We start from the raw sequence: 25782 nt of genomic DNA, 5'->3' as shown, positions 1-25782 counted from the left end.
TAAATTCACTCCAGCATTGTATCATCCTAAACTGTGAACGTACCTTCTGGGTTCCTGCCTGGATTTCCCCCCCTCCCGTTCTTCCTTCCATCCACTTTAATTGGCAGTGCTCCCTGCCAAGCCATTGGGAGGATTTGAATTTTTAAAGTTTTTTTTTTTTTTTTGCCCCTGCTGTGGGAGCCCAGATTGCGCCTGTCATCTTGATTGATCCCCTCCTTCCTTAGCTTTGGTCAGTATCCCAATGGCTGGCAGGCAGGTGGTGGTGGGAGGGAGAGCAGAGGCACGTCGACAAGAAGCTTTTATTGCTCCAGGGAGGCTGGAGGATCACTTCTTGGATCAGAAGGACCTGAGGAGTCCTCAGGGAATGAAGGTAGAGACTCTTCTGCATAACCTGCCTCCAGGAAACCCTCAGCATGATCGCTGCCCATCAGAACATGAGCACTGGTCTGGTGAGTCTTTCATCCACAGCCTCAATTACTACTGCTGCTTTTCCAAAATGGGAAGGCAGTTTGGAGGGAGAAATGGGAGCCCAAGTTAATTTGGTCAGACTGGATCTTGAGTGAAACTTCACGGAGGCAGTTTATGCCAGTTTACCTCCTACAGAATGTTTTTGCTTTTGTTCATAAGCTAGATCTAACATAAACATATAGTACAGTACAGACAGTACAGAAACCTTTATTGGCATGCTGCATAAATAAAACGATAAAACAATAAAATACCGGGGAAAGATTCATTACTGGGGGGAGGAGGAACCAGAACATCTGGTTCAGTATATGATTCTGGAAGGCATAGGCTAGTATAGCAGAGTGTAGCAAGCATAACCAAGCACTGGCTATGTATGGATTCTTGTGCTTCTGTTTTTTCTGAGGATGAAGCTTGAAATTGTGTGTCGGGTACAGTAGAATTTTTATTTCATGATATTTTGTTTGGGCCAAGACTCTTTCAGGTGAAATCCCCATTCATGCAATCACTTTTAAAATTAATCTTACTTCTGAACTAGGCATCTTTTGCTTAGAAATAGGTTGCTATCCATTATTGTGTGTTTGTGTTGGAGAAAAAGGAATATCAGATAAAAAGAAAAAAATAGTGTTTTCAAACATACATTTCTTTATTCTGTAAAAAAGTCCTTTGAACATTTGTCCCAACTATGTCTGCATGATTTAATCTTTTGATTCAAAGTGTTCAAAACTGAGGGGAGGATAGGAAGCTGCATTGCTAAAGCTGGGTGAGATGTCCCCTGCAAAATTGTTAGTATTTTCTTTTGCTTATGAATCCAGATGTTCCATTTATGATGAGATATTTGGGACATCAACAAAACAGACACGTTTAATACTAGAAGGTCTGAATTATTGAGTGGGAATTATTTTATCTATTAGTTTCTGCTGAATGAAGTTTGGGATGTCCTAGCTAAATATTTTTAGCACTTCCAGAGTAGTTCAGAGCTAATTTATCCATTATATGGACAAAACTAACATGGTAAAATTTTAGACTGTACCAATTCGAAACTACAGAGTCTATATGTATGTGATATTCATCATTGCCCAGGGGTTTCAGTATCTGGCTGCAAAGCCAAAGGTTGGGAGTTCAGTTCCCCACTGTGCCTTTTTAATAGGGGCTGTACTCCGTGATCAATAGGGTCCCTTTCAGCTCTGCAGTTCTAAGATTATTATTATCTGTCCTCGTATTAAAACAAACAAAAGTTCTCTTGAGGTATCAGACCAGAGTATCAGAGAGATGCTTGTGTATTGATTTTCTATTATAATGGGATTAGTGTTAAAATAAGTGTTGCATTCAGGGCTCCAGACAACCATAGTTTCTTCCATTATACCTGCATTCTTCAACAGCTTCCTCATGATGAATGGGAAAGGCTTGGGGTGGGTGGGGATCGTAGGCTGATGCTGAGGCCGCTTCTTCAGCAGGATTGGGAAGTGTTTTCTGTGTGGTTGCTTTTTCAACAATTCTGTCAGCAAATAGCAATCTTTCATCACTTCTTTCTGGTCTCTGCAATGAGTCTGGATAGGGAAAAATATCATCACTGAATCCCTTTCCTTCACATTTTCTCCCACAAGTGATCTTACTTTTGTTGATTTCTGAAAAAGAGGCAAAGAAAGAAGGCATTACCTCTTTTCCACCCATTCCCTTCATCATCTTTACAGTATTTTATTTTATTTTTCAGAAGTGACATGCTACATATCTAATACAGTGGATAAACTTAACAGGAATCCAAAAAATATACAGTCAGCCAGAGACACCCCGGCTATTTCCCCTTTGCATTAGAATAGATGACCACTCACACACAAGAAAATGGAGAAAAGTGATTCCATTACAATAATAAAATACCCTCTGCTGGCTGAACAAAAATATATGATTCCCCATGGAAAAAGACTAGGTTTCCTGTACTTAGCTTTACATCCTCCAGTTGCTGGTAAAAACTTCAAATTTAACTGTGGCAACTCCCAGAGATAAGTCTTGTTAAATTCATTTGGGCGTACATCTAAGTAGACATGATTGTCCTGTTCACTCTGAGAATGCAGTGATATCTGGGGTGGTCATGACAAAGGTGAATTTTAGCAGTCAAAAATGTGTTCTCTTTTCAGGGTCATGGCTGATCCTATTGACACCTATATTCCATCTGTGCACACATGCTCTCTTTTTAAAGGAACCACTTATGTTGCTCATCAGTTTGAGACACTTATATTATCCTTAGTGTTCCATTTATAAAAGTAGTTTTTTGCATTGTCCCACAGAGAAATACATGAATATATTCTCTACTTCCCCCTTCTGCATCTTGAAGATACAAAAGACTAACCAGTATTTTCCCCACTTAGGACTGAAAAGAGAATGGCATAAAAATTGAAAAAGTCCTATCAAATACCTCTAAATAACCTTTTAAAGCAGTGTTCCCCAACCTTGGGCCTCCAGATGTTCTTGGACTTCAACTCCCAGAAATCCTGGCCAGCAGAGGTGGTGGTGAAAGCTTCTGGGCGTTGTAGTCCAAGAACATCTGGAGGCCCAAGGTTGGGGAACACTGCTTTAAAGTAACTACATGTTACTCATTACAAAAAAAATAAACATTTAACTACTTTATATTACTTCTGCAATGTAGCTTAGTTACACTCCATATCTAGTTAGATGTAATTGCTAGTTACAACTAGTTATTTCTACACTATGCAGCCCACTTGTATACGTTTCAATGAGCTTGGATGCACTTTTTGAATCTCTTGTAATCTCTTTGATTATAAGATCAAAAAGATTGTTTATCATAACTTAATGTTGTCTTACATGTTAACATTATTTTCCAAATTATTTATTTTAAAAAGTGACTGCCCAGCTTGAATCTTTAAGCAGGAAAAGCCATATAGAGCTAATCTGATGTGCTATCTTTCAAAGTGTTAATCTTGCAGGTGACCTGTAGCATACTGTGCTATATACCGTATATACTCTAGTATAAGCCGACCCGAATATAAGCCGAGGCACCCAATTTTACCACAAAAAAACTGGGGGAAAAACTGGGAAAACTTATTGACTCAAGTATAAGTTGAGGGTGGAAAATGCAGCAGCTACTGGTAAATTTCAAAAATAAAAATAGATACCAATAAAATTACATTAATTGAGGCATCAGTAGGTTAAATGTTTTTGAAGATACTGCCCTTCTGAACTGCGAGACACACTTCACTGCCTGCAGAGGGAGAACTCATACCGGATGCTGCGCTTATCGACTGCTCTACTGCTGCGTAACAAGATGGAGGGAGACGGAGGATGGAGGAGGAAGGTGGGAGGAGGAAGGTAGGTATATAGAATATGCAGGAGGAGGAGGATGGGAGTGTTCTGGAAGCGGAAATGCAGTGTACATAACCCGGGTCATCGGACCACGCACAGAGGCTGCAGGCACCCGTAGATGAGCGGGGGAGTCCAGAGAACACCTGCACTGCAGAGGAGAAAATGTAATTTTGACATTGACTCGAGTATAAGCTGAGGGGGTGCTTTTTCAGCAAAAAAAATGTGCTGAAATACTAGGCTTATACTTGAGTATATACAGTAATCAGAATTTGTAGTGAAACATTCATGAACATAAAGATGTCTTTATCTTTTCATTAGTAACCATATATAAAACTAAAGGGGGAAAATGTAGAATAAAATATGTGCTCTAGTTAAAGAATAAAAAAGTTGTTCCGGTGTGAGCTTTTGTGGATCAAAACCCACTTCTTCAGCTGCTTCTTGTATTTTTAAAGTGTCCCAGTATTTTTGTGTATTGTTTTCTTCTTTTTTCTTTTTTTCACTTTAATTTTGCCAACATGCCAAGATAGACTAGTATAGCTGCCTTTTTGAGAATAATTTGCTATGAAAGCTTCTCGGGAACTCAGGTGGTCACAACAAATTTGTGATATCTGAAAGTTGGGAAGCCAGATGTACTTTATAATTATTGTGCAGGAAATTGGTCTTTGAATGGTTGTGCTTCAAAATAGGACACCACAGAGGACTCAGCAGCCTCTATGTCATAATTTAAACTTTTCTTCCTTGTTTGACCATAAACCATTCAGACCCAAAAGATTTTGCTGCATGAGGCGGAGTAGCAAAAGTTTCCACTCATTCAATAAAATACACATTATCAAAAGCCAATCAAATTATTTTCATGCACAAAGCAGAATCCCTGGCAGTATAAATGCAGTAATTAAATAAGTTGCAGACCTTTCGTGATACCCAAAATTTACTCACTGCCTCACTGACCAGCAAGTTCTAGCCAGAGCTACACTTTGAGTTCTCCTGATGGATTAAAAGGGAAGATGTGACATTATATGCCTATAAATTTATGGAAATGCTTTGTTATGTGGATGCTTAGTGTTTTTTCTTCTTTAAATCATTGCCTTGATACCGTATTTTTTTCTGAGAGGACATAAAAATTTCTTCCCTCCAGCTGAGACACCAGTTGCTATTAGCTTGGGATCTGCCTTGTTACCTTAGAGAAGGAACACCTTTTCAAAGCCCGTTAGGCTTAATTATTAACTCTTCCTGGGCACCTGGTAGCATCATCTTTTCCCCCATGATTGGTGTGTTTCCATTTCCCCTCTTTCTCCACTGCCCTATTTACACCCAGCTTGTGATCCAAAAATGCTCCTAAAATGGCCTACAATATATTTATTTTGTCAGCTGTTATCATATGTTTACCTGAAGATAATTATTGGCACAAGTTTATCATTGTGGCCACTTTATGACTGAGTAGGCCCACAGAATTGGCTTAAAATATTTTGCCACCTGAGGTGAAGCAACAAAGCTTTCCCCTCTTCTACCTGCCATCATCGGTTCCTTAGTTTGGCCCCCTAAAGCCAAAATTCTGCAGAATGGATTAGCTGTGGAACTCAAAACACCAGCAAGTTGCTGCTTCTCATGATGGCCAGAATCAGCTGCCTGAGGTGACTCCCTCAGTTGGGCTAATGACAAGTCTGCCCCATATCTACTCACAAATAATTCTGAAGCTGTCCTTCAACTCTTTGCTTCTAACCTCACTGTTCTTATGTAAAAAAAAATTATGGTACAATGGATGGACCATCAAATATGCAAACAATCTCATTCCTTGGCCTTCTATCTGAGAAGCCTATCCTTTTCTGTCAAAGACAGAAGGTCAAATTCTGTCTCAGGCTGAATGTACAGTTTCAAATATGACAGCTACCACAGAGTTTTTGAGATGGTACTAATCACAGTGCAAACCCGGCAAACTCACAGGGTGGCTGCTGTAGTGTCAAACTGTGGATTCCACATGCAAAGTGTTCAAAGACCCAATGTGTGTGTCTCAGAGTGGACAACGAGCCTGCCTCACTGGGCTCTCATCCAAGATGCTTTGGCAGATCTCTGAAGTGATCTCTTCATTAGGACTGAAAATACCAGCAAGGGAGAAGAACAGAAATGCTGCAAAGCAATTAGTTTAAAAGCTTTGTGGACTGATCAATACAAGAGCTAGTCTCCATCATCTTTTTAATTTTTAATATTAGCACTTCTTGGCTTCTAAAGAAGGAAAAATTAGCATTAGAGAATCCTGCCACAGGCTGACGCACATACTGGCTTTTCTGAAACTCACATGGTCATGGGCTGCCAACGTCAATGGGATTTACATCTGAGTAGGTATGTCTAGGGCTGGGCTCTTAATCAGATAGAATGTTTAATTTGCCAGCACTGGATTAAAGTAGTGTGATAACAGATCACATATTTTGTATGCTAGGTTTACTATCTATCACCTTCAGGAAAGGCTGGAAAAAACTCTTGTCTGAAATCCTGGACAGACAATGGATACAAAAATAAATAGCCATATCCACTACAAGTGTCCCATTGCAAGGTAGACGATACTGACTAGACTGACCGTGGTCTGACTCAGTTCAGAGCTTCTAAATGGTTCATTTTGGTCTACAACTCCCACAATTCCAGAGGGCAGGATCCTGGAACTGTGAGGCACATGTTCACTTCCAATTTCTACTCAGTATTAGGCACATCCTCTGTATCTGTGTATTGCCACCAAGAGGTGCCAGAAGTACAACACACTGAACCAGATGAAAGAGTCAGGCTAAAGAGGGGTTGAAAACTGAAGTATGTGTGCATACTTGTATCCATATTTACATGCCCTATTTGAGGGAGAATTAGGTGTACATTTTTTATATTTTAAGGGATTTAGTAGTAAAGAGAGGAACAAAATGCCATATTGTTGTAACACTGGAATGTTACAGGAATCTTGGTGGTTAAGGAAAGGGCATGTCTGGATGGTGCAATGCTTTTCCCTAAGTGCCCGTGTGTATTATTTCTTGGCTGAGTCTCTCTTTTTAATGCTTAATCCTTCTAGCAAAGGTAGTAGGAGCTTCTGACCCTCTGAAATAATCTGAAGAAAGCTAAGGCGAGGGAGAGACCATGATAGTGGAGAGAAAGTGAGAGGAGTTTGAAAGAGGAGCAGTAAACGAAAAACACTTCTGTGAGGTTTCAGATCTCACAGTCTTTTCATCAACCTCTGGAAGGTCCACAGGTTCTTCATCAAAACTTTATGGCCTATGTGCTCATTTTGTCTTCATGGCAGAGCTCTGCTTTCTGAACTGGCATTGCGCTAAGCAACACTCAGCTTCAGAAGTGGAGGGAAGTGCGGGTGCTTAACCATATTTTTTTTTCCTGTGGAAAAAAGGAAATCATATCACAAACATTTTGCAGAGGAGGAATGTGCCCTACACTATCTGGGCATCCATTCTCTGTTTGTAGCACTATTTGGTATCTACTGGCATAGTGCAGTAGCCAAGTGTTCTACTTGTCACCACTGAATCAAAGTGGACTAGTAATAAGGCCAAAAAGATGAAGAAGGAGGAAATCTTCCATCTTATAGTGGTGGACAGAAAACAAACTTGAATAGGGAATGAGCAGCCCCCTGTGACAGCTCCTAAGCATGTAGATCTGGTGGCACTCCTTTTCCTAAGGAAACTAAAAGTAGAAAGAGGAAAAGGGGCTATACATGTGCTAATCTAGTACATGTATATCGAGATTCCCAGAGTAGTGGGGGATAGAGTGACCAGGACTCTGAATGTCAGGGTTTGAATCCCTGCTCAGCCATGGAAACTCAACAGGGCTGTGGAACTGGTAAAACCACTCCTTAAATATCTCACTTACCTTGAAAGCCCTTTTAGGGTTAATATAAGTCAGTTCCAACATGACTGCACAAATCATACATGTATCTAGAAAAAAAGAAGTATTAAAAACACACTACAATTATCCATTTGCCTACTATTCCTTCTACTGCTTCTGCTTACTTGCTGTCTTACATTTTTGACTGGTGTTTTGATTAAGGCTTGTAATTTGTTACAGTCTTATAATTTACAGAAGAAAGGAACTCTTCTCTGTTCTCTCAGCTAGTATTAGATACACTCACAGACGCGGCTCATGTCCTGCTTGTTCTGCTCAGAGCTAAATGCATGCTGACCAAAGCTGTTCTCCTTCCCTCCTTGCTCAGCATATGGGAATCACCCGCTCTCCACCTCGCAACTGGAAGGGAATTGGGATCTCCCTGTTGGTGGTGGCCATGCTGGCCTCGGTGCTCATTGTGGCTATTCTGATGCTAACTCCAGGTGAGAAGGTGAGGTCAGCAGGAGGAATATTCCCACAGGTGGCAGTGCACTGGAAATTCCACATGCAGTTCTTGCTATCTGATGGTTAACAAAAATTTTAATTATGGTCCTTGAGTGGGTGGATACATAGCTTTGTGTAACCAGAACAATCTGTGTTATGCATGCAAAATGATAGTGGTGGTAGTGATGGTGATGGATGTAATGTTCTTTCTGCAAGAATGGGATGTTTGGGCAAAAATCCCAAAATTCCTTTCAAATACCCTGGCACATAATAATGAAAGAGCATCAGGGTGTGCCACACAGATGGCACATAAAGATGGGGGATAGGCATATAGCCATGCTATCAATCACACAAAGTACACCAGCCAGCGAGGGAGTAACTCTTTATGTTCTTCTGTGTCTAGAAGACCCCCCCTTGGGCTTCCGCATCCCGCTGACTCTTGCTGACCTGGAGAGTGATGAATTGCATGCCCACCACCCCCAAGTACACTGGGTGACAGGTGAGTTGGCAACTGCAGATGTTTGGGTCCCTTAGTGAACTTCTCATTCGAACCCCTTTACCATTTTATCAGAGAACCTAGACTCTTCTATTGCATACTTTTAAAATAGAACCTTTTGCAGAAAATATTTATTTATATTTATTTATTTATTTATTGAGTTCCCCTCCCTCCAGATTTTCAAAATCTTTCTTTAGCATTTTTCTACAGTTCAGTACATAGCATAATCCTGGTTCTCTAGTTGAAGCAAGGTTCTGGAGGCCATGGAATGGGGCACCACAAAGAATGAGGATTCCCTGAATCAGTTGTTCTCAACTTTGAGTAGCCCATATGTTCCTGGACTGCAACTCCCAGAAGCCTTTACCACTAACTGTGTTTGTAGGGGTTTCTGGGAGTTGCAGTCCAAGAATACCTGGGTTACCCAAGCTTGTGAACCACTGCCTTGAATGATTATCTGAACACACATTGAACCATTTTGCAAGACAATTTGATGCACATAAATCCAATGGAAAAAACTTTCCTGCGGGAATGTTAATATATTTAAAATGAGTACAGGTCAATCCAATCCCTCTTCTAAATATATCAGGTCAGGTCCTTCTAGTCCCATATTCTACAGTTCACTGAAGGAAAGGATAGAAATCTGTTAGGTAAACCAAAGATGAACAATACTTTTATCACTCCTAGAAAAGTTGAAAGGTGAGGTTTGCAGAACTATAGCTCATCTGGAAAACAAATCCTTGAATCGCTTTTCCTTGGTGATGACCACAGGCTGTGTCCTTCCCTTTTCTGCAGTTCTGTTCCCAGATATGCACTGGCAAAAGGCAGCTTCTTGGTAAAATGAGTACGCACAAATGATGGGTGTCAGAAATCACCACTGGTCAAGAAGTGGTGGTATACTCTTGGTATAGGACAACAGAGTTGTAATTTCCTGAACAGGCGCAATTAGCAACCGGATCTGTCTCCATGATCTCCAGAGCCAAGGAAGGCTTACAGCTCTGTTGGGAGGGCCTACAGATATATTGCCTTTCCTTTTTCTGCACAGATGATGAGCTAGTCGTCTTGAGTGACACGGGGACAGTGATGAAGTGGGACATGCGCCAAAAGAACAGCACCCTGTTGGTGGAAGACAGAGATCTGGTAGGAGCAGTTGCCTTATGATCTATTGTAAAATATAGAAGTTATGGGGGGAAGAGAAGAAGTTCTTTTTGGAGCCAAACATTAGGGGTATTCATTCCTCCACAGTTAAAAGGCAGAGCACTTAGATTTCCATCCGTCTCTCTCCTGGAGCACACAAGTACCTGTATTCAATAGAGCAGCACTTGCTTCCATGCCTGTTCTGTGATTACAAGGAGGGAAGGAAGAGTTTGCAGTGCTGATACAGTTGAGTGGAGCAAGCAAGGAACAAGGCTGGCTTCAGACACAGCACGTTCCAGTCATCGTCCCAGCGGGTGTGGCCTTCTCTCTCTGTGGGCTTATCCCCACTGCCACCTGCAGAAGGAACCACTATTTTGACATTCCCACAAGGCTCCACTGTGGTGTTGCTCTTGAGCCTGGTGGGAAATTTGAGAGGGCAGCTTCCAAACTGCCTCCTGCTGTTCCTCTGTGAAATTAGAGCAAAGAATGTGGGAGAGGGGTGTCAAGTAAAAGGGGGTCAAGTAAAGCAACCGTCTGCTCCCTGTCATGGTGGCGTTACAGCAGGGAGAGCCCACAATATAGTGCTGACGGGAAAGGCCACGCCTTCCTCTGTCAGCACAATTCCTGTGAGGATGACAGGTAAACTCAGAGAAACATGGAAGCCAAAAGGAGGATGAGAGATAGTGTCATTGTCCCTATTCACCTCCCCCAAAATCCATTGTTTCCTGTCTACGAGTCTGTTTATACCCTTATGGAAGAACTTAAGAAAGCTACCCTGTTAGCTTTAAAGTTGCTGTTTCTTTACTGTAAAAAGCATCATGTTATGTCCCTCATTAGTAAAATATCACAAGTACACTCCTTTCTATTATTCATTTTTTAAAAGGTTTATTTAAAAATAGGGGGGGAGGTCATAAAAGGTCCCCAGATCTTACTGACCCTCCCTCCCCTTGAGAAATGTGCTGAAGTATCAAGCAAATGTTGCCTGGTACCTGCAAAAATATGATGTGAATGTAATGGGCACTAGAATAGCCAGAATCATGACCTTGGACATCATCACAACAACAGCAAATGTAACAAATAATGGCATGACTTTTACCATATTGCTTCCAAACTCTGCTCTGTACTATCAGACAGCTGCTCTTCACTGATCTACTTACTCCTGTCCTGTCCTTAAACGTGAGCACCTGAAGGCCTGGATTATCAAAATATTTAATCTTTGTCTTATAAAAATATCCTTGTTTTTCTGTAGCATTTCTTGAAGGCATCCTGGTTTCAAGTGTCTCCAGATCTGCAGTTCCTGCTTTTGGCTTATGATATCCAACAGGTATGTGGCAAAAGACTCCATTCAGATTGGTTTCACATCTGACTGGTAAAACAAGAGCATTGGAATTAAACCACCGAGGTCCAGTGAGTTCTCCCCACCCCACTCACAACACCAAGAAATGATTGAGATTTATATCACTCATAAAAACCTTGAAGTGGCTTGTTAGGGCTATAATTGGCTGCCTTTCCCTGTTCTTGTCTTGGAGAATGATAAAATGGACAAAAGTGCTGATGCACCAGGATGGAATTCCCCCCCCCCCCACATGTCAGCTATAGGGAATTAATTTTGCTTCACTAGCGGTTCCTGGTAGTATAATTTTGGACAAGACCTCACCTTTTATATTTTCTTGATCTAATATCATTCTGCAGAATGAGATCTGAATGCTTTTCAAACTGCACACGAGAGCCTCACTGAATTCAACCAAAGGCTATCGAACTCAACATCCCGTTTTCCACAGTGCCCACCCAGGTGCCACTCCAAGGCCTACCAGCACAGGGCGAGCGTGAGGCCACCCACCCCAACTTCTCTTACCCAGCAACTGGCATTCAGAGGCATGCCATCTTTAAACTTGAAGGCTGTTTATAAAGCCATGTGACTAAGAGACATGAATAAGTCTATCAGTTCCTCTCATCCTCCTTTGAAGCCAACAAAATCTTTATTTTGTTGTTGGTGTATGTGATTATGTTTGATGTGGTTTAATGTCCTTATGTTCACTGCCCAGAGTAGTGGCCTTTTACTAACTCAAGTGGTATATAAATCAAATCAAATAAATAAAAATGGGGGCCATCACCACATTCTGTGGAAGGAAAATTAATAATTTCACTAGGTGCTGGCTGAAAATGTTATTTCTCTCAACCTTAAATCTCCATGTTGTGGTGCTTCATTAGAAGAGCTGGTTTGGGAAAGATTGAGGCAGGAGTGAGGAAGTTGTGGCCTTCCAAGCTGTGGTTGAAGTCCAGCTCTCATCAGCCCTAGGCAGAATAACCAATAGTGAGGGAAGACTAGAATTATAGACCATCCACACCTGAAGAATGATAAATTGGAAAGGAGGGACTAAATATATAAGCCTAACCCACTTGGCTCAATGCAAAGAAATCAGCCCATCAGATTAAGTTGGAAGAATCCATTGAGAGCCAGCATGTATTTAGTTAGAGCAGAGTGCAAAGATAGTTAGAGTCAGCTAGTTCAGCCTAACTACAAAAGTAGTTAAAGCCAAGCTACCTTTGGATGCCCAGATCATTAGTCAGCAATGCAGGTGTTGGAAAGGGGGCTTCCCAACTCCTAATCAGTCAACTCTTGTATAAACCCTTCTACCAGGGAATCTGACTCAATCACAAGTCTGTGCCACCCACACAGTTGCATTGTCAAGACTAATGGCAGCCCTGGAAAAGGGAGAGGGACATTTACACCCCAGTCCCCATTATGCACGAACATAACTTTCTCTTCCCTGTTGGTCTGTAGGTCTTCCGCTACTCTTTCACAGCTCATTATTTGATCTATAACATGGACACCAGGTAAGAAATACACAGCTGGAATCACATTATGATTACAGATATCTTATTCAAAATGTATTACTTGGTTTGTTCTTTTCTTTTTTAAAAAAGAAAAATCTCAACATATCTTGTAGCATGTAAAGGCTGAAAACAAAACAACAAGGGCAGTATATCAATAATACATTAACAATAAACCTCTTTCCTACTGGAGGTTTGACAGGTATTCTGAGTTTAGATTTGGCAAGTCTCCAAACCGTTCTCTTAAGGCTTTTCAACCAATGATATTTTTTTCTTCCAACACCTCTTTTTCCAAGTATTTTACCTTGAATAATTGGCTGTGACGGTCTGTGCTGTTCACTTCTCATTACATGGCCAGTGTTATTCTTGCTTTCTGCATTTTTTGTAATTTAAAATGTTGTTGTCTTGTGTTTACCTTAAGGAGCAACTGGATGAGTGTTTGTTCCATTTATTGTGTTGCATTTCTCACTATTCCTTTCTACATTTATTCCATCAACTACATTATGGTCGCGCTAATTTGGTTGCATGAGTTAGTCATGTATTATTTTCAGCCAGCTGGGCTTGCATTTTTTGGTAGCATTTCCCCTCACATTTTTTGTCTTGCTTTTGTCTTGTGTGGTCACCTATATTGGTCCTCTAAGACTACTGATGGGCATGTCCAGATGACATCACCAATGGCGCACAGAGTGTTGTGTTTTTTTAATTTTTTTACCACAATAGGTACTACTTTCTTTTTTAAAAAATATTTTTATTTTCTATAACTATAACATAAACAAAAACATATACATATAACATATAAACTCAAATACAATAACTGTGTTGAGTGGGATGTGTTGTGGGAGTGAACCCTACTCCTTTTGCCTGCCTTCGGCTGGCACAGTTCAGGATTACAAAAATGTAATTTGTAGATACAGTAGTGCTAAACTGACACTGCATTAATTCAAATGCCAACCATGTCTTGTTAGTTTGGCACTACAGTATTTAATTTACTAAACATTTTTGAAAAATGATTTGAATGCCAGCAAAAGAGATTGATACAAGAGTGGTGAATGATAATGGCAGAGAAGAGTGATGGAGAAGGGGGCGCTGTGTGATGTACACCTTTCTAAGATAATTAAACGTTTCAGTGTAAATGGCAACAGCAATTTTAAATACTGTACTAGGATATAGAAGAGGGAAGTTCTTATCAACCTGAGACAAATTTCTGTGTGGTCACTCCCTTAATTTTTCTTCATGGCCCACCTTTAAATAAAATATTCATTCAGAAACTGATTCAATTAGTCTGCAAGTTGGAACTGGTAATAGAATATTGGCCGTTACTCTTTGAGTTATTTTAAAGTAGTTGTGGTGGGGGGTGGGCATTTTTTTTCCTTTTAAAAGAAATAATTAAAAATAAATGTTACTGATGAGCAAAGCAATGAGTTACTTGTATGTAATACACAGGTAGTAACATCCACTAGTTACTTTCAAAAATTAACAAGCAAAAAGTAGCAAATTTATTTATACCCACACACACCAAAATGTGTTCTAAAACAACTGCACCAAAAACCCTGATGATGAAACCCCAGGATTATTATTATCATACTTCTGTGGCATGGCCGGCCCTGCCGTTAGGTAGAATGAGGAAACCCCTCAGCCATTCTCCTCTACAACTTGTTCTGCATTTCCTAAACTAACCTACTACCTTCAGGTGGAGGCGAGGATGCTGTCCCAACTGTCACCAAAGTTAAAGTTCTTCTTTAGCCGGGGGTGCGCTGGTTGTAAAGGCTGGAAAAAGAGGAGGAGGCTCTTCAGAAACTCTAACATTAACATTTTTATTAGTAACAGAACTCAACTCCACAGAATCAAACGGATCTTGTAAACACGCGTCGGCCAACAATTTGTACTTCTTAGGTTTTACAACCGGAGGATTATCTATGCCCCCTAAAAGGGTGCCGGTCCAAAACGTTCCCAATCTGTCAAGGGTCTGAGGGGGGCCCTCCGTACTGCGCACACCATCCCACAGTACGGATGCCTGGCCCAATCTCCCTCTGGGGGTTTCTCCTGGAAGGAAGGTCCAGGCCGGATCACCCTCCTCCCTCCAGGGTGATTCCTGGGGTAAACCACTACTGTCCATTCTAGAGGATCGTATCCCCTTCCTTTACCTTCAGGTAGAATCGGATCTGGGAGTAAACCACCTCCCAAAAATAGATTAGGAAACTCTGCAGTAATACCGGTAGCTCCTCCCATTCCGAGCATGGGCTCTGTCTGAACCCCTCGATTCACTTTCCGTTCCGTGTTGGTATCAGTCCAAAGTCTGAAAACGCGTGCACTTTTGTCCTCATTTATATCTTCCCATACGATGAGGTCTAGCTCCTCCCCTCCCTCATCTGCCAGACAAACCTCCACCGGTTTTCTCTCAAATCCCTCCGCTTGTTCTATCTCAATCAAGACCCCCCTCTACACACCCACTCTCCTCTATGGTCTCTTTCTTGTCTGAGGACGGCTCACTCCTCTTCTCGCCTTCACACATGGCCAGCCCTGACGTTAGGTAGAATGATGAAACTCCTCAGCCATTCTCCTCTACAACTTCTTCTGCATTTCCTAAACTAACCTACTACCTTCAGGTGGAGGCGAGGACGCTGTCCCAACTGTCACCAAAGTTAACTGCCGATCCAGTTCAGTTCTGTATGTGGAACATCATCTTGTTTTTGATCCCTGGCAAGAAAGCATCGTGAGGTTGCCCTCAGCTCTAGATGGGCTGAATAATTTCCTATCTATGCCCACACACTTCTTTATGACAGCTTTTATATCTTCTATAACATTCACTTATAACTTACCATTTTATGTTGGTTATGCCTGTAGAAGAACTTGAAATTAAGAGATCTTCTTGAAAAAAAATTACATCTGTCAATACTTCCTTCCGACTTCCCTCCAGGCCAACAGCCAATTTGCCCATTATAAAAATTTTTGGTGGACGTTGCTGTCTGTCATTACAGTCTATCCAAAAGAATTAATTTGAAATCCATTAGCAGATTACAGTGTCACACTCCACATTTTTAATATAATGAGCACATAGATGAGTTCCCAGCATATAGACATTCGGCATATGCAGAGAATTAACCCCTCCTGGGGGTTTACACTCAGATTTCTCCTCAGTTCATCTTTACAGTAAAGAGATGCTGATTTGTAAAATAGTTATACAGAGCTGCACAGGCTTAAAAAACCTTTCCTCATAAAGAAATGTAAAGAAATCTTTGTTCTTCAGATTTTTGGTTAATAACATAAGAGGAGCCCTCTTGAATCTAGTCCAGTACAGTATTCTCATCCCAGAAAAGCATACAGAGCTCACCCAAGAGGCATTTGGCTGCCTGAGGGGAAGGACAGGATGGCTGGTTCCCATTATTCCACAGACTAGAGTGCCAATGAAGTGAGATTGGGTCTTCCAGAACACCTCAGGGCTGGCCTCACAGCTCACAGACCTTTGTTCTCCAACAAGGAACAGCCAGGAAACTGCCAGCCCTGTTCCCCAGCTTCTGCTGCTTCAGGGGGATTGCCTCACTCTGCCTCATGACAGGGCTGGCTCCTCTGGCCAACTATTGACCAACAAAAAGCCCACAAGCAGGGTATTGGGGGGGGCAACATATCCCCTTTCCTCCCAGCATACTGCCTCTGACAGTGGAGAAAGTAGACAGCGGTCATGAGTGGTTGTCACTGTGAGTTGTCATATTGATAATCCAGTGCCAAAATTCTGCTTTGATCCATAGTCCCCCACTTGGTTCCACCATACTTTGCTCACTCACCATGAAGTAGTGCTGTTACAGTAATACAGATACATGACCTCTCAAAGAAGGAAGCTCTTACTCTTCTTGTAACTGATAACGTGGCCTTTTCTCTCTCTTCTCTTTCCAGTGTTTTAATTTAAAATCCTACTAAACATTTAGTATTCAAAAATCATTATGCAAAATGGTGAGGAGAGAGAGCATGCTCTACATTTGTGGTCTGTTTTGTTATGCCTAATTAAGATTTTGTGTATATGTGTATACAATCTTAATTGCTTTAGATATATAACTGTACACGCATACACAGACACACACACACACAATGTATGTCTATTTGCTGTCTTTCTCCTGAAGGATCTAAGGCAGCTTGTAATTTTTTAAAATTACACATTTAAATGCATTAACAAATGATAAATTAAAATGACATATGACTTCTCAGCTTTTACTTTATTTTTTATTTGTTAAATCTGAATTTTGAATAAAGGCAAGTTGGTTGTTGCAGTCAGCAGTAAAACAAATTACCATATTTTCCATGTATAAGACTATACTTTTGTCTAAAATCTTTAGACTAAAAATTGAGGGTCGTCTTATACCCGGAGGTAAGCTGAGAAAAGAACAAAAACAAGTGGAGGGGAAAGCAGGGATCAAAGCAATTCTGCAGCACTTTTATCCCTTTCCCCCTACACTTGCTAAACCCCACTTAGATTTCTTAATTTTGGATTAGAAAAGTGGGGGGCGTCTTATCTATGGGGGGTCTTATACACGGAAAAATATGGTATGTATATGTGCACATTTCTGACCACTTTGCAGAACTATCTTCCTTATAGAAAGATGACATTCCATGTTTAATTCATAAAAATATCTGGTTCACCTACGGTACCTTAATGGTAGGTGGTGGTGATGGAGCAAACCTGACATAAAGGGCCAATTCCACTGGCTTTGCTTGCAATGTTTCTCATGTAATTCTTCTGCAATGTTTGTTTGTTTCCCCCTTTTAGAGAAACCAGCAACCTAGATGTCCCTGAGGCTGAGGCTGTGCGCCTGCAGCATGCAACATGGGGAGCTCAAAATAACCAACTGGTATATGAGTCTATTCAATTTATTTTCATTTGAATTATTAGAGCTTGTCTTACTACTAGGAAATAACCCTCCCACTGGGAGGCAGATATTGCAGTGAACAGATGGTAGAGCTGTGTAGCAAACCACCCTGGTTGGAAAAGTAATTTTGGGCTATGGTGTGCTAGGAATTGTAACCTAAAAAAGTAATTTTTCCAAGCTCTGTATAGCCACTTCCCTGACACCAGTGTTGAAGTGATTAACCTTCAGTTCAGTCAGCTTCTTCATGTGGAATCTGAGGTGGGTGCAGGTGCCATTCTTCACCTCAATGGCTAAAAGGCAAATTAATCGATTGACAATTTGTTTCAATTGACCGGCAACTGTAGTTTAGACTAATGAATTGCAGATCCAACTTTAACAGAACACCTTTTGGCACGTCTGTCTACACTAGCCATGTCCACTTTGATCTCAGATCCTGTTGGGGTCTTTTCCTTCAGACTCCGAACTTCTACAGGCCGTGAAGCATCTAGACCAGGGATGGGGAACAGGTGTCCTTTCCAGATGTTGCTGGACTACATCTCTCCCCTTATCTCTCAGTATATGTGACACAGTCTAAGGATGACAGGAGTCAGTGTCCTACAATAACAGGCCTGAGAAGTTTATTGGCTGACAAAATTACAAAACGTTGCCACAGAAAGTCATGGCCTGGATTAACTGGCCTAGCAGATGAATTTGACCTGTGATTCTGTTTCCATATTTACCTAGAAACGTAATGAGAACTTGTCCTGTCAGTGTGCTGGTGAGAGCCAGCCTCTGTGCTGATGTCCCTAAAACAGAACTTTGAACAGTTGTTTATCCAGGCTCTGCCCTAAAGTGGTAAAAAGCCCCATTTTGCCTGCCAAAGCGCTGCTCCCGGCTAAATTCTGGTTGTGGAAGAATGAAAAGCTCCAGATGAGCTGATCTGCTCATCTTACCGACTCCTCCTGTTCCCAGGTCTTTGTGCTGGATAATGATCTCTACTATCAGCCTGGTGTCTCCAGCAGGGCCAAGCCCATCACCTCATCTGGACGCCAAGGCATTCTCTACAATGGGATTCCGGACTGGCTGTATGAAGGTAAAGGAGACATTGCCAGGAGCCCTCAGTCTGGAGTAACTGCTGTGATTTTTCTACGTAGCCTTTCCTAACTGGGTGTCCTCCAGAGATTCATGTTGGCCGGGGGGGGGCTGATGGGAACAGTAGTCAAACACATCTTGAGACACTGGCTTGGGAATGGCTATTCCGGGTTTAACATCACCCCTCTTCCTCTCTGGAAACAGAATATACACTGCAGAGTGCTTTCAGACCTATAACAAAAGAAGTGTTCGCTCAATTTGAGAGTAATTGCCACGTTTGTTGTTGTTCTATATTATCAAGTTGCATCTGACGTATGGTAACCCTAGTAGGAAACGGGGATGAGCACCGCGCCCTAGAGTCAGACATGACTGGACTAAATGTCAAGGGAAACCTTTACCTTAACCCTAGTAGGGGTTTCAAGGTATGTAAGATGTTTAAGGAGCATTTTAACCAATATTACTTCTCCCTCAGTGAGTTTCTAGGGCTGAGCAAGGGTTTGAACCTATGGCCTCTGAACCCCCCTCGTCCCTTCCCTCTGTCCACATTCCATGAGACCCCTGGCTTCTCTCAGTGGGTTCTCAGCGGAACAACTGTTTAACATCATTAAAAGGAAATATTAAAGAACAATAAGTATACATTTAAAAAAATGCCACTCTGAGAAATGGAAAACCCAAGTAGTACTAAAATTCAGTCAAAGCATTAATCATAACAAACAATCCATCTACACAATCACACACAGGTAGCTGGTTACTGAGGGAAGACTTGCCTGAAGAGAAAGGTCTTTGGCTGCTTATGGAAGGACAGCAAAGAGGGGGCCAGCCTGGCCTCTTGTGGGAGGAAGTTCCAAAGTCTGGGAGCAGCAACAGAGAAGCCCCTCTCCTGAGTCCCCCATTAGACACACCTGTGAAGGTGACGGGATCGAGAGAAAGGCCTCTGCTGATGATCTTAACACCCGGATAGGCTTATAATGGAAGATACAGTCTTTGAGATGGCTTGGACCCAGGCCATTGAGGGCTTTATAGGTTAAAATCAGCATTTTGTGTTGTGCCCAAAAGCTGATTGGCAACCAGTGGAGCTACTGTAATAGAGGGGGTATGTGATCCCTGTAACCAGCCCCAGTCAGCAATCTAGCTGCTGCATTTTGGACCCGCTGAAGTTTCCTGACACATTCCATTGGCAGCCCCACATAGAGTGTACTACAGTAATCCAGCCAGGAAGTAACTAGGGCATGTATCACAGTGTCCAGATCAGATCTCTCAAGAAATGGATGTAGCCAGCACACTAGTTTTAATTGTGCAAATGCACTCCTGACTACCGCCAAGATCTGGGTATCCAGGCTCAGAGATGAATCCAGGAGCACCCGCAAGCTGCACCCGTTTTTTCAGTGGGAGTGTAATCCATCCAGTACCAGCTGCATCCCTATTCTGCCTTTCGACTGACCAGAAACACCACTGTCTTGTCAGGATTAAGTTTCAGTTGATTCACCCTCATCTGGTCCATTATGGATACCAAACACTGATCTAGAGCCAACACACCTTCCTCAGATTTAGGTGACAAGGAGAGGTAGAGTTGAGTGTCTTCCACATACTGGGGACAATGAACCCCAAAATTCCAGATAATCTCTCCCAGCAGTTTGTATTTAGACATTAAATAGGAGGCAAAACCTTGGGTAACCCGGGTGTAGTCCCCAGAAAGCTTCCTTACTAGCTGTGTTGGCCAAGGTTTCTGGGAGTTGCAGTCCAAGAACCCCTGGGTTACCCAAGCATGGGGAACCCCTGATCAAGGTGAAAATCCCCAAGAGGTGTGAGTTGTTCTAAATTATTCTCTAGTGAGTTCCAATCTATGGGTATTCTGTGTATTTAACAGGGATGAGAAGAGTTGGGGGATGAGCTTAAGCAGATAATCTTCTCCTTGCTATGTCTCATGCCTGCTTGTCCTCTGCTCCCAAGAGGAGATCCTGCAAGCAGCTGGTGCACACTGGTGTTCACCTGATGGCATATGGTTAGCCTATCTCACCATCAACAATTCCCTGGTGCCCAAGATGGAGCTGCCCCAGTTCCTGGGAGGAAACTACCCAGCTAGCCAGCATTATCCTTACCCCAAGGTGAGCCATGCCTCTGTTTTCCTACATGAGGGGAGAGTTAACAGCAGACATGATGTTTCTCAGTTTAAAACACACACAAAAAATGATATAATCTTTTCTATTCCTGCCTCACAGTTTACTTCCCTTGAACACTACTCTTGGCAGTTTTGAGAAATTCTTCTATGAAGTTTTGATCTCCTTGTGTCTGATCCCGAGCGTCAGCATTTGCCAGTCTAAAGGCATAACTGATGCAGGCCTCAGAGTCCAACAGATCTCTGGGTCCTCTGCACCACTGCCCCAACCATTTCTTTCCAGAATCTCGTACAGCAATATACAAAAATTGCCTTCCCCTGGCCTTGCCTATACAGTAGATTGGAAAAAGCAAATATGGCAGCTTTCGGCTGTTAGCTTCCAAAGCAAGTGACCTCCAGATCTGCTTGACTGCAAAACCCAACTCCTCTGGCTGGTGAGGATGGAAGCTGTAGTCCTACAATCTGGAGGACACGAGCTTAGAGAAAGTAGGTTCCTTCCTTTTTATGAATTGCCGTTTTTAATCCACTCAAATATCTTCTATTAAGCAAGGCATTCTTCCTTCATGCCATACCATGTTTGGAGTACATTCCTGCATGTTTTGATGGAACCACTGTTGGTCTTCACCATACATTATTGGTTTTACCATCTCTTTACAATACATGCTTGTACTGAACTCAGGCTTACTTCCTCCTGTTCTTGATTTCCTCCTTTCCCTCCTTTCTCTTTTCCCACTCAGGCTGGCCAGCCCATTCCCTCCGTTCAGCTGTTTGTGGTTAACCTGTCTGGGGCACGGCTTCGCCCACTGGAGCTCCTTCCTCCCGAATCCTTCCAGAGCAGGTGAAGTGGGAGGAGAAGAACAGGGGGGCTGTTGTGCTGCTGCTCTTAATAAAGTGGAGGTCGTGCTAAAGCAGGTGCAAATTCAGGAGTAGTTTCCCTTGAGCAAAAAAGATTGAAACTGGGAAGGGAACCTCAATCCTCAAGGGGGATGAATCAAACCTTCCTGGGCTCCCATTGTGGCCCTCTGGGTCTCCTCAGAAAGTCATGCCCCTTCTCCATGACACCCATGTTTGATGGTTTCCCAGTTTTTGTACAACCATCTGGGGGGGGGGGCTTTGTTTGTTTGTTTGTTTTTAGCATTCTAAAAGGTTAACAAAAGCTTGTTGTTGTTTTTTTGTTTTTTTTAGAATCCTACACGTACAGGCCATGAGGCCTGTAAGCTATAAAAAGCTGAGTTTTGTTCTCTTCTGTTCTGGCTCCTTCCTGCCTTTTTGCCTTTGGCCTCTTAGGCTACTGGAATACCTGAGCGGTTCTGTGAATTGAGCCCTTGGGCTGAAAGTTCAGTTCGAATGTGTGTATGTTTAATAACGTCCCCATTAAGAAGGAATAGCCAGGAATAGCAGTGAAGAGAGCGGATGCTGACTCTGAGACTGCCTCAGCTGGCTGTGCTGCCAGACCCTGAGAAGATCAGTGGATTCTTTCTGCTCCCCCCCCCCGAAACGATGTTTTCGGGGAGCAGATGGGTTTGTTTCCTGCTACTCCTCCCCCCACGCTCTTATTTGGGACTGCTCGCTCACTGCGGTTTTCTCCACAGGGAGTACTACATCACCATGGTCAAATGGGTGGCCTTCTCCCGGCTAGCTGTGAGGTGGCTAAACAGGCCACAGAACATATCCGTGTGGAGCCTCTGTGAGGTGGTCGCAGGAACCTGTGCTGAGGTGAGTTCAGCAATGTGTAAATTAAATGTGTACTTATAAGACAGAGATGTAGAGGGCTTTGTGCTGCGCCTAGGACAGGCACGCCCAAGCACATGGGTCATGCTGATGATTGCATAGCCCAGTGTTACAGCATCTGCTTTCCATGTAGAAAAAGGTCCCCAGTTCATTCCCTCACATCTCCAGGTCAGGCCTTCTCTGAACACCTTGAAAGGCCACTACAAGTCATTGTCAACAACAGTGGTCTAGAGTGACTAGAGGGAGCGGTGATCTGGTTTAAGGCAACTTATAGAGGATGCAGTGAAACAATATAGGCAGCAGGAAACATAGGTTAAACTTGGTACAGTAATACCATTAGCACATTGTTAGAAGCAGAGCTTCCATAAGTGGTAAAATACATTCATTTATCCCAGCATTAGCTCACCTTGCCATCATATCTTGCATATTAGCTTGCTTTCATGTTGTAATTGGTCATCACGAGGTGGACACAGGTTTCATTTGTAGTCTGATTATTAAAGTATATGAATTTGAAAGAATTGTGTTGCTGGAGGGGATTTTTTTTATCATTTCCTAATTACAAAGTTGCTATCTTGTCTAGCTTGATAGCAATGCAAGATACTGTATGTGCTCAGCACAATGAACCCAGTCCTGACCTCCTGAGGGCCAATCAGAAAACAAATGAGTTCATTTGCAAGCTATGGGTGACGGGAAAAACTCTTGCTCCACTTCAGAAGCTGTCTGTCTTGTCTAGCAGTTTGACCCTGAGCCCCTATGTTTTCAGTGATGCCAGGATGGGCTTTCTTGCTCACTGTAGTGGGTCTTAAATGAGATTCTCAAGAGGTAACTGGGAACAGATGTATCTGTGCTTTTTGTTTTGTTTCTGCATATAGTTTCATTGGGAGCTTGTCATGATTTCTCCCTCCCAAAGGCTTTGTTTAACAAGCTGCTCTCTCCCCCTAGAAATACAAGGTGACATCAGATGCCTGGGTGAACATGCAGGTAATAAACTGACCATCTCACTCCTTTATCACCCCCAGTCTAAGTCTACTACCAGGAAGCTGCTGTTTCCCTACCAAGCAGATAATCAATGGGAGTTATGTTTTTTTCATTTACTTCACCCTCCCCGTGCAAAGGAAACAAACAATTTTGAACGTGTTATGAAAACAAATTATAACGTACCAGCCGTTCACTCAATAAATAATATTTGTTGGCAATACCCTAAATAGTCTAGCTCTAAGAGCAGCCCTTTTGTTTCGGGTCCATGGAGTTTTCTTGGCAAAGATACTGAAGTGGCTTGCCAATTCCTACTCCAGGTGGATTGCGTTTAGTCGGAACTCTCCACTATGACCTGTCTGTCTTGGGTGCCCCTGCACGGCATAGCCCACAGCTTCTCTGAGTTACTCAAGCACCTTTGCCACGACAAGGCAGCAATCCATGCAGATGATACCACTCTGATGGCAGAAAGTGAGGAGGAATTAAAGAACCTCATAATGAGGGTGAAAGAGTAGAGTGCAAAAAACAGTCTGAAGCTCAACATCAAAAAAACTAAGATCACGGCCACTGGTCCCATCACCTCCTGGCAAATAGAAGGGGAAGATATGGAGCCAGTGACAGATTTTACTTTCCTGGGCTCCATGATCACTGCAGATGGTGACAACAGCCACAAAATTAAAAGATGCCTGCTTCTTGGGAGGCAAGCGATGACAAACCTAGACAGTATCTTAAAAAGCAGAGACATCGCCTTGCCTGCAAAGGTCCGCATAGTCAAAGCTATGGTTTTTCCAATAGCGAGGTATGGAAGTCAGAGCTGGACCATAAAGAAGGCTGACCACCGAAGAACTGATGCTTTTGAATTGTGCTGCTGGAGGAGACTCTTGAGAGTCCCCTGGACGGCAAGGAGAGCAAACCTATCAATTCTGAAGGAAATCAACCCTGAGTGCTCACTGGAAGGAGAAATCCTGAATACTTCGGCCATCTCATGAGAAGAGAAGACTCCCTGGAAAAGACCCTGATGTTGGGAAAGTGTGAAGGCAAGAGGAGAAGGGGATGACAGAGGACGAGATGGATGGACAGTGTCATTGAAACTACCAACATGAATTTGACCCTACTCCGGGAGGCAGTAGAAGACAGGAGGGCCTGGCGTGCTCTGGTCCATGGGGTCATGAAAAGTCAGACACGACTAAATGACTAAAGAACAACATAATACCACCAGTGTGCCACTTTAAGGCAATGCTCTCTTACTATAGTTGAGATTGAGTTAAAGGTTTCTCTTATCTTTCTGACCTTCAGTTGGGAAATCCAGGACATGTTGAATATTAAAACAGCTCTGTCAGAGCTGGGGAATTTTCCTGCCCACCCCACCCCAAAGACATCTCCCAGAATCCCACCAGCCACTGTCTCTGCCAAGAAAGTCTGGGAGTCATCGTTCAGAAAAGTAACTTTTCTAAGTTGTAAAGCTTAGACTTCTTGGACTGAGAAACTGGTAGACTGAGACAAAGCAAGTGACATACAAATATCCATCTCAAGATGTGCCTATGGGTGGATGTGATGAAACCTGCCAAGGTCCAAGTAAAGTAAACAAATTGACCCCAAATCTAGTCTGCCCTTGTTTTTAGGGAACATAATACCATGACATACTGAAGCTATCCATAACTGATCAATGGTGTGCAATAAGTTGATGGGACCTCGAGCATCACCCAACCACTCATTGTTTATAGAGGGCTTTGGCGTGTCCATTCTTCTTAAAAGTCACTTTGAAGGCTTTGGGGCTTGGATACTCCCTCAAAGCACCCCTCTCCCTCTCCCTGTGTCTTTCTCAGCAGGGAGTGCCTATCTTTTCTGAAGATGGGGAGACCCTGTTTCTTCCTGTGCCAGTGAAGCAGGGCCCACGAGGGGAATTCCACCATGTCACCATGCTTTCCACACAGGTGAGTCTAGCCATGGAATGCATTCAGCCAGCAACTTCAAATTCCACCCTGGGTTCAGCCACAAAACAGCTTCCTCCAGACAATGGAGAGGTGTTTCCCATTTAGCCCAGCTACCTTTCAGGCCTTCTACCTCATGATGTCGGCCAATGAGACATTTCACAGGTTTTTTCCACTCTATGGAACATTCAGAAATTCTCTTTCAGTTCTAGGGTTGATTGTTCTTTTCTAGCAGACTTTGGAAAGGTTACTTTTTTGGACTATCATGGCGTCAAACTAGACCAGAATTTCACCACCACAGTCAGCACCTATGTATTATAGAAGGGCTCCTGTGTCTTTAAAGTCTACATGCCAGACAGAAATTTAACAGGCAAAGCTTTTGGTGGCAGAGATGTGGAGTGGGAAAAGTTTCTCCTTTTTCAGAATCGCTGTATATTTTGCACAGAATGTGTTAAGGCACAGAAGTCTTGCTAGGAGAGAAAACAAAAAACAGCAAAAGATCAGAGTTTGTTTTGTGACAGATGATTAAACGAAGCCATTTACAAG

The 25782-nt window shown here is 42.6% G+C and overlaps 1 protein-coding gene across 1 annotated transcript in view; it reads left to right on the top strand.

Moving 5' to 3' along the window:
- The first annotated feature begins 7896 nt into the window (after positions 1-7896).
- LOC110074641 (inactive dipeptidyl peptidase 10) overlaps positions 7897-25782 on the top strand; it is a 38042-nt gene continuing 20156 nt past the window's right edge. Inside the window, exons 1-12 of the mRNA XM_020785020.3 lie at positions 7897-8087; positions 8492-8587; positions 9627-9721; positions 10968-11042; positions 12504-12556; positions 17313-17394; positions 18364-18484; positions 20434-20588; positions 21337-21437; positions 22192-22315; positions 23273-23311; positions 25132-25239. Of these exons, the coding sequence (XP_020640679.3) occupies positions 7931-8087; positions 8492-8587; positions 9627-9721; positions 10968-11042; positions 12504-12556; positions 17313-17394; positions 18364-18484; positions 20434-20588; positions 21337-21437; positions 22192-22315; positions 23273-23311; positions 25132-25239 (1206 nt within the window). The 5' untranslated portion in view covers positions 7897-7930. The remainder of the gene's footprint in view (positions 8088-8491; positions 8588-9626; positions 9722-10967; positions 11043-12503; positions 12557-17312; positions 17395-18363; positions 18485-20433; positions 20589-21336; positions 21438-22191; positions 22316-23272; positions 23312-25131; positions 25240-25782) is intronic.

The sequence above is a fragment of the Pogona vitticeps genome, chromosome 2, assembly GCF_051106095.1.
Source record: "Pogona vitticeps strain Pit_001003342236 chromosome 2, PviZW2.1, whole genome shotgun sequence".
Lineage (NCBI taxonomy): Eukaryota > Metazoa > Chordata > Lepidosauria > Squamata > Agamidae > Pogona > Pogona vitticeps.
Note: the sequence above shows the minus strand (reverse complement) of the source record. Positions and strands in the feature narration are given on the sequence as shown.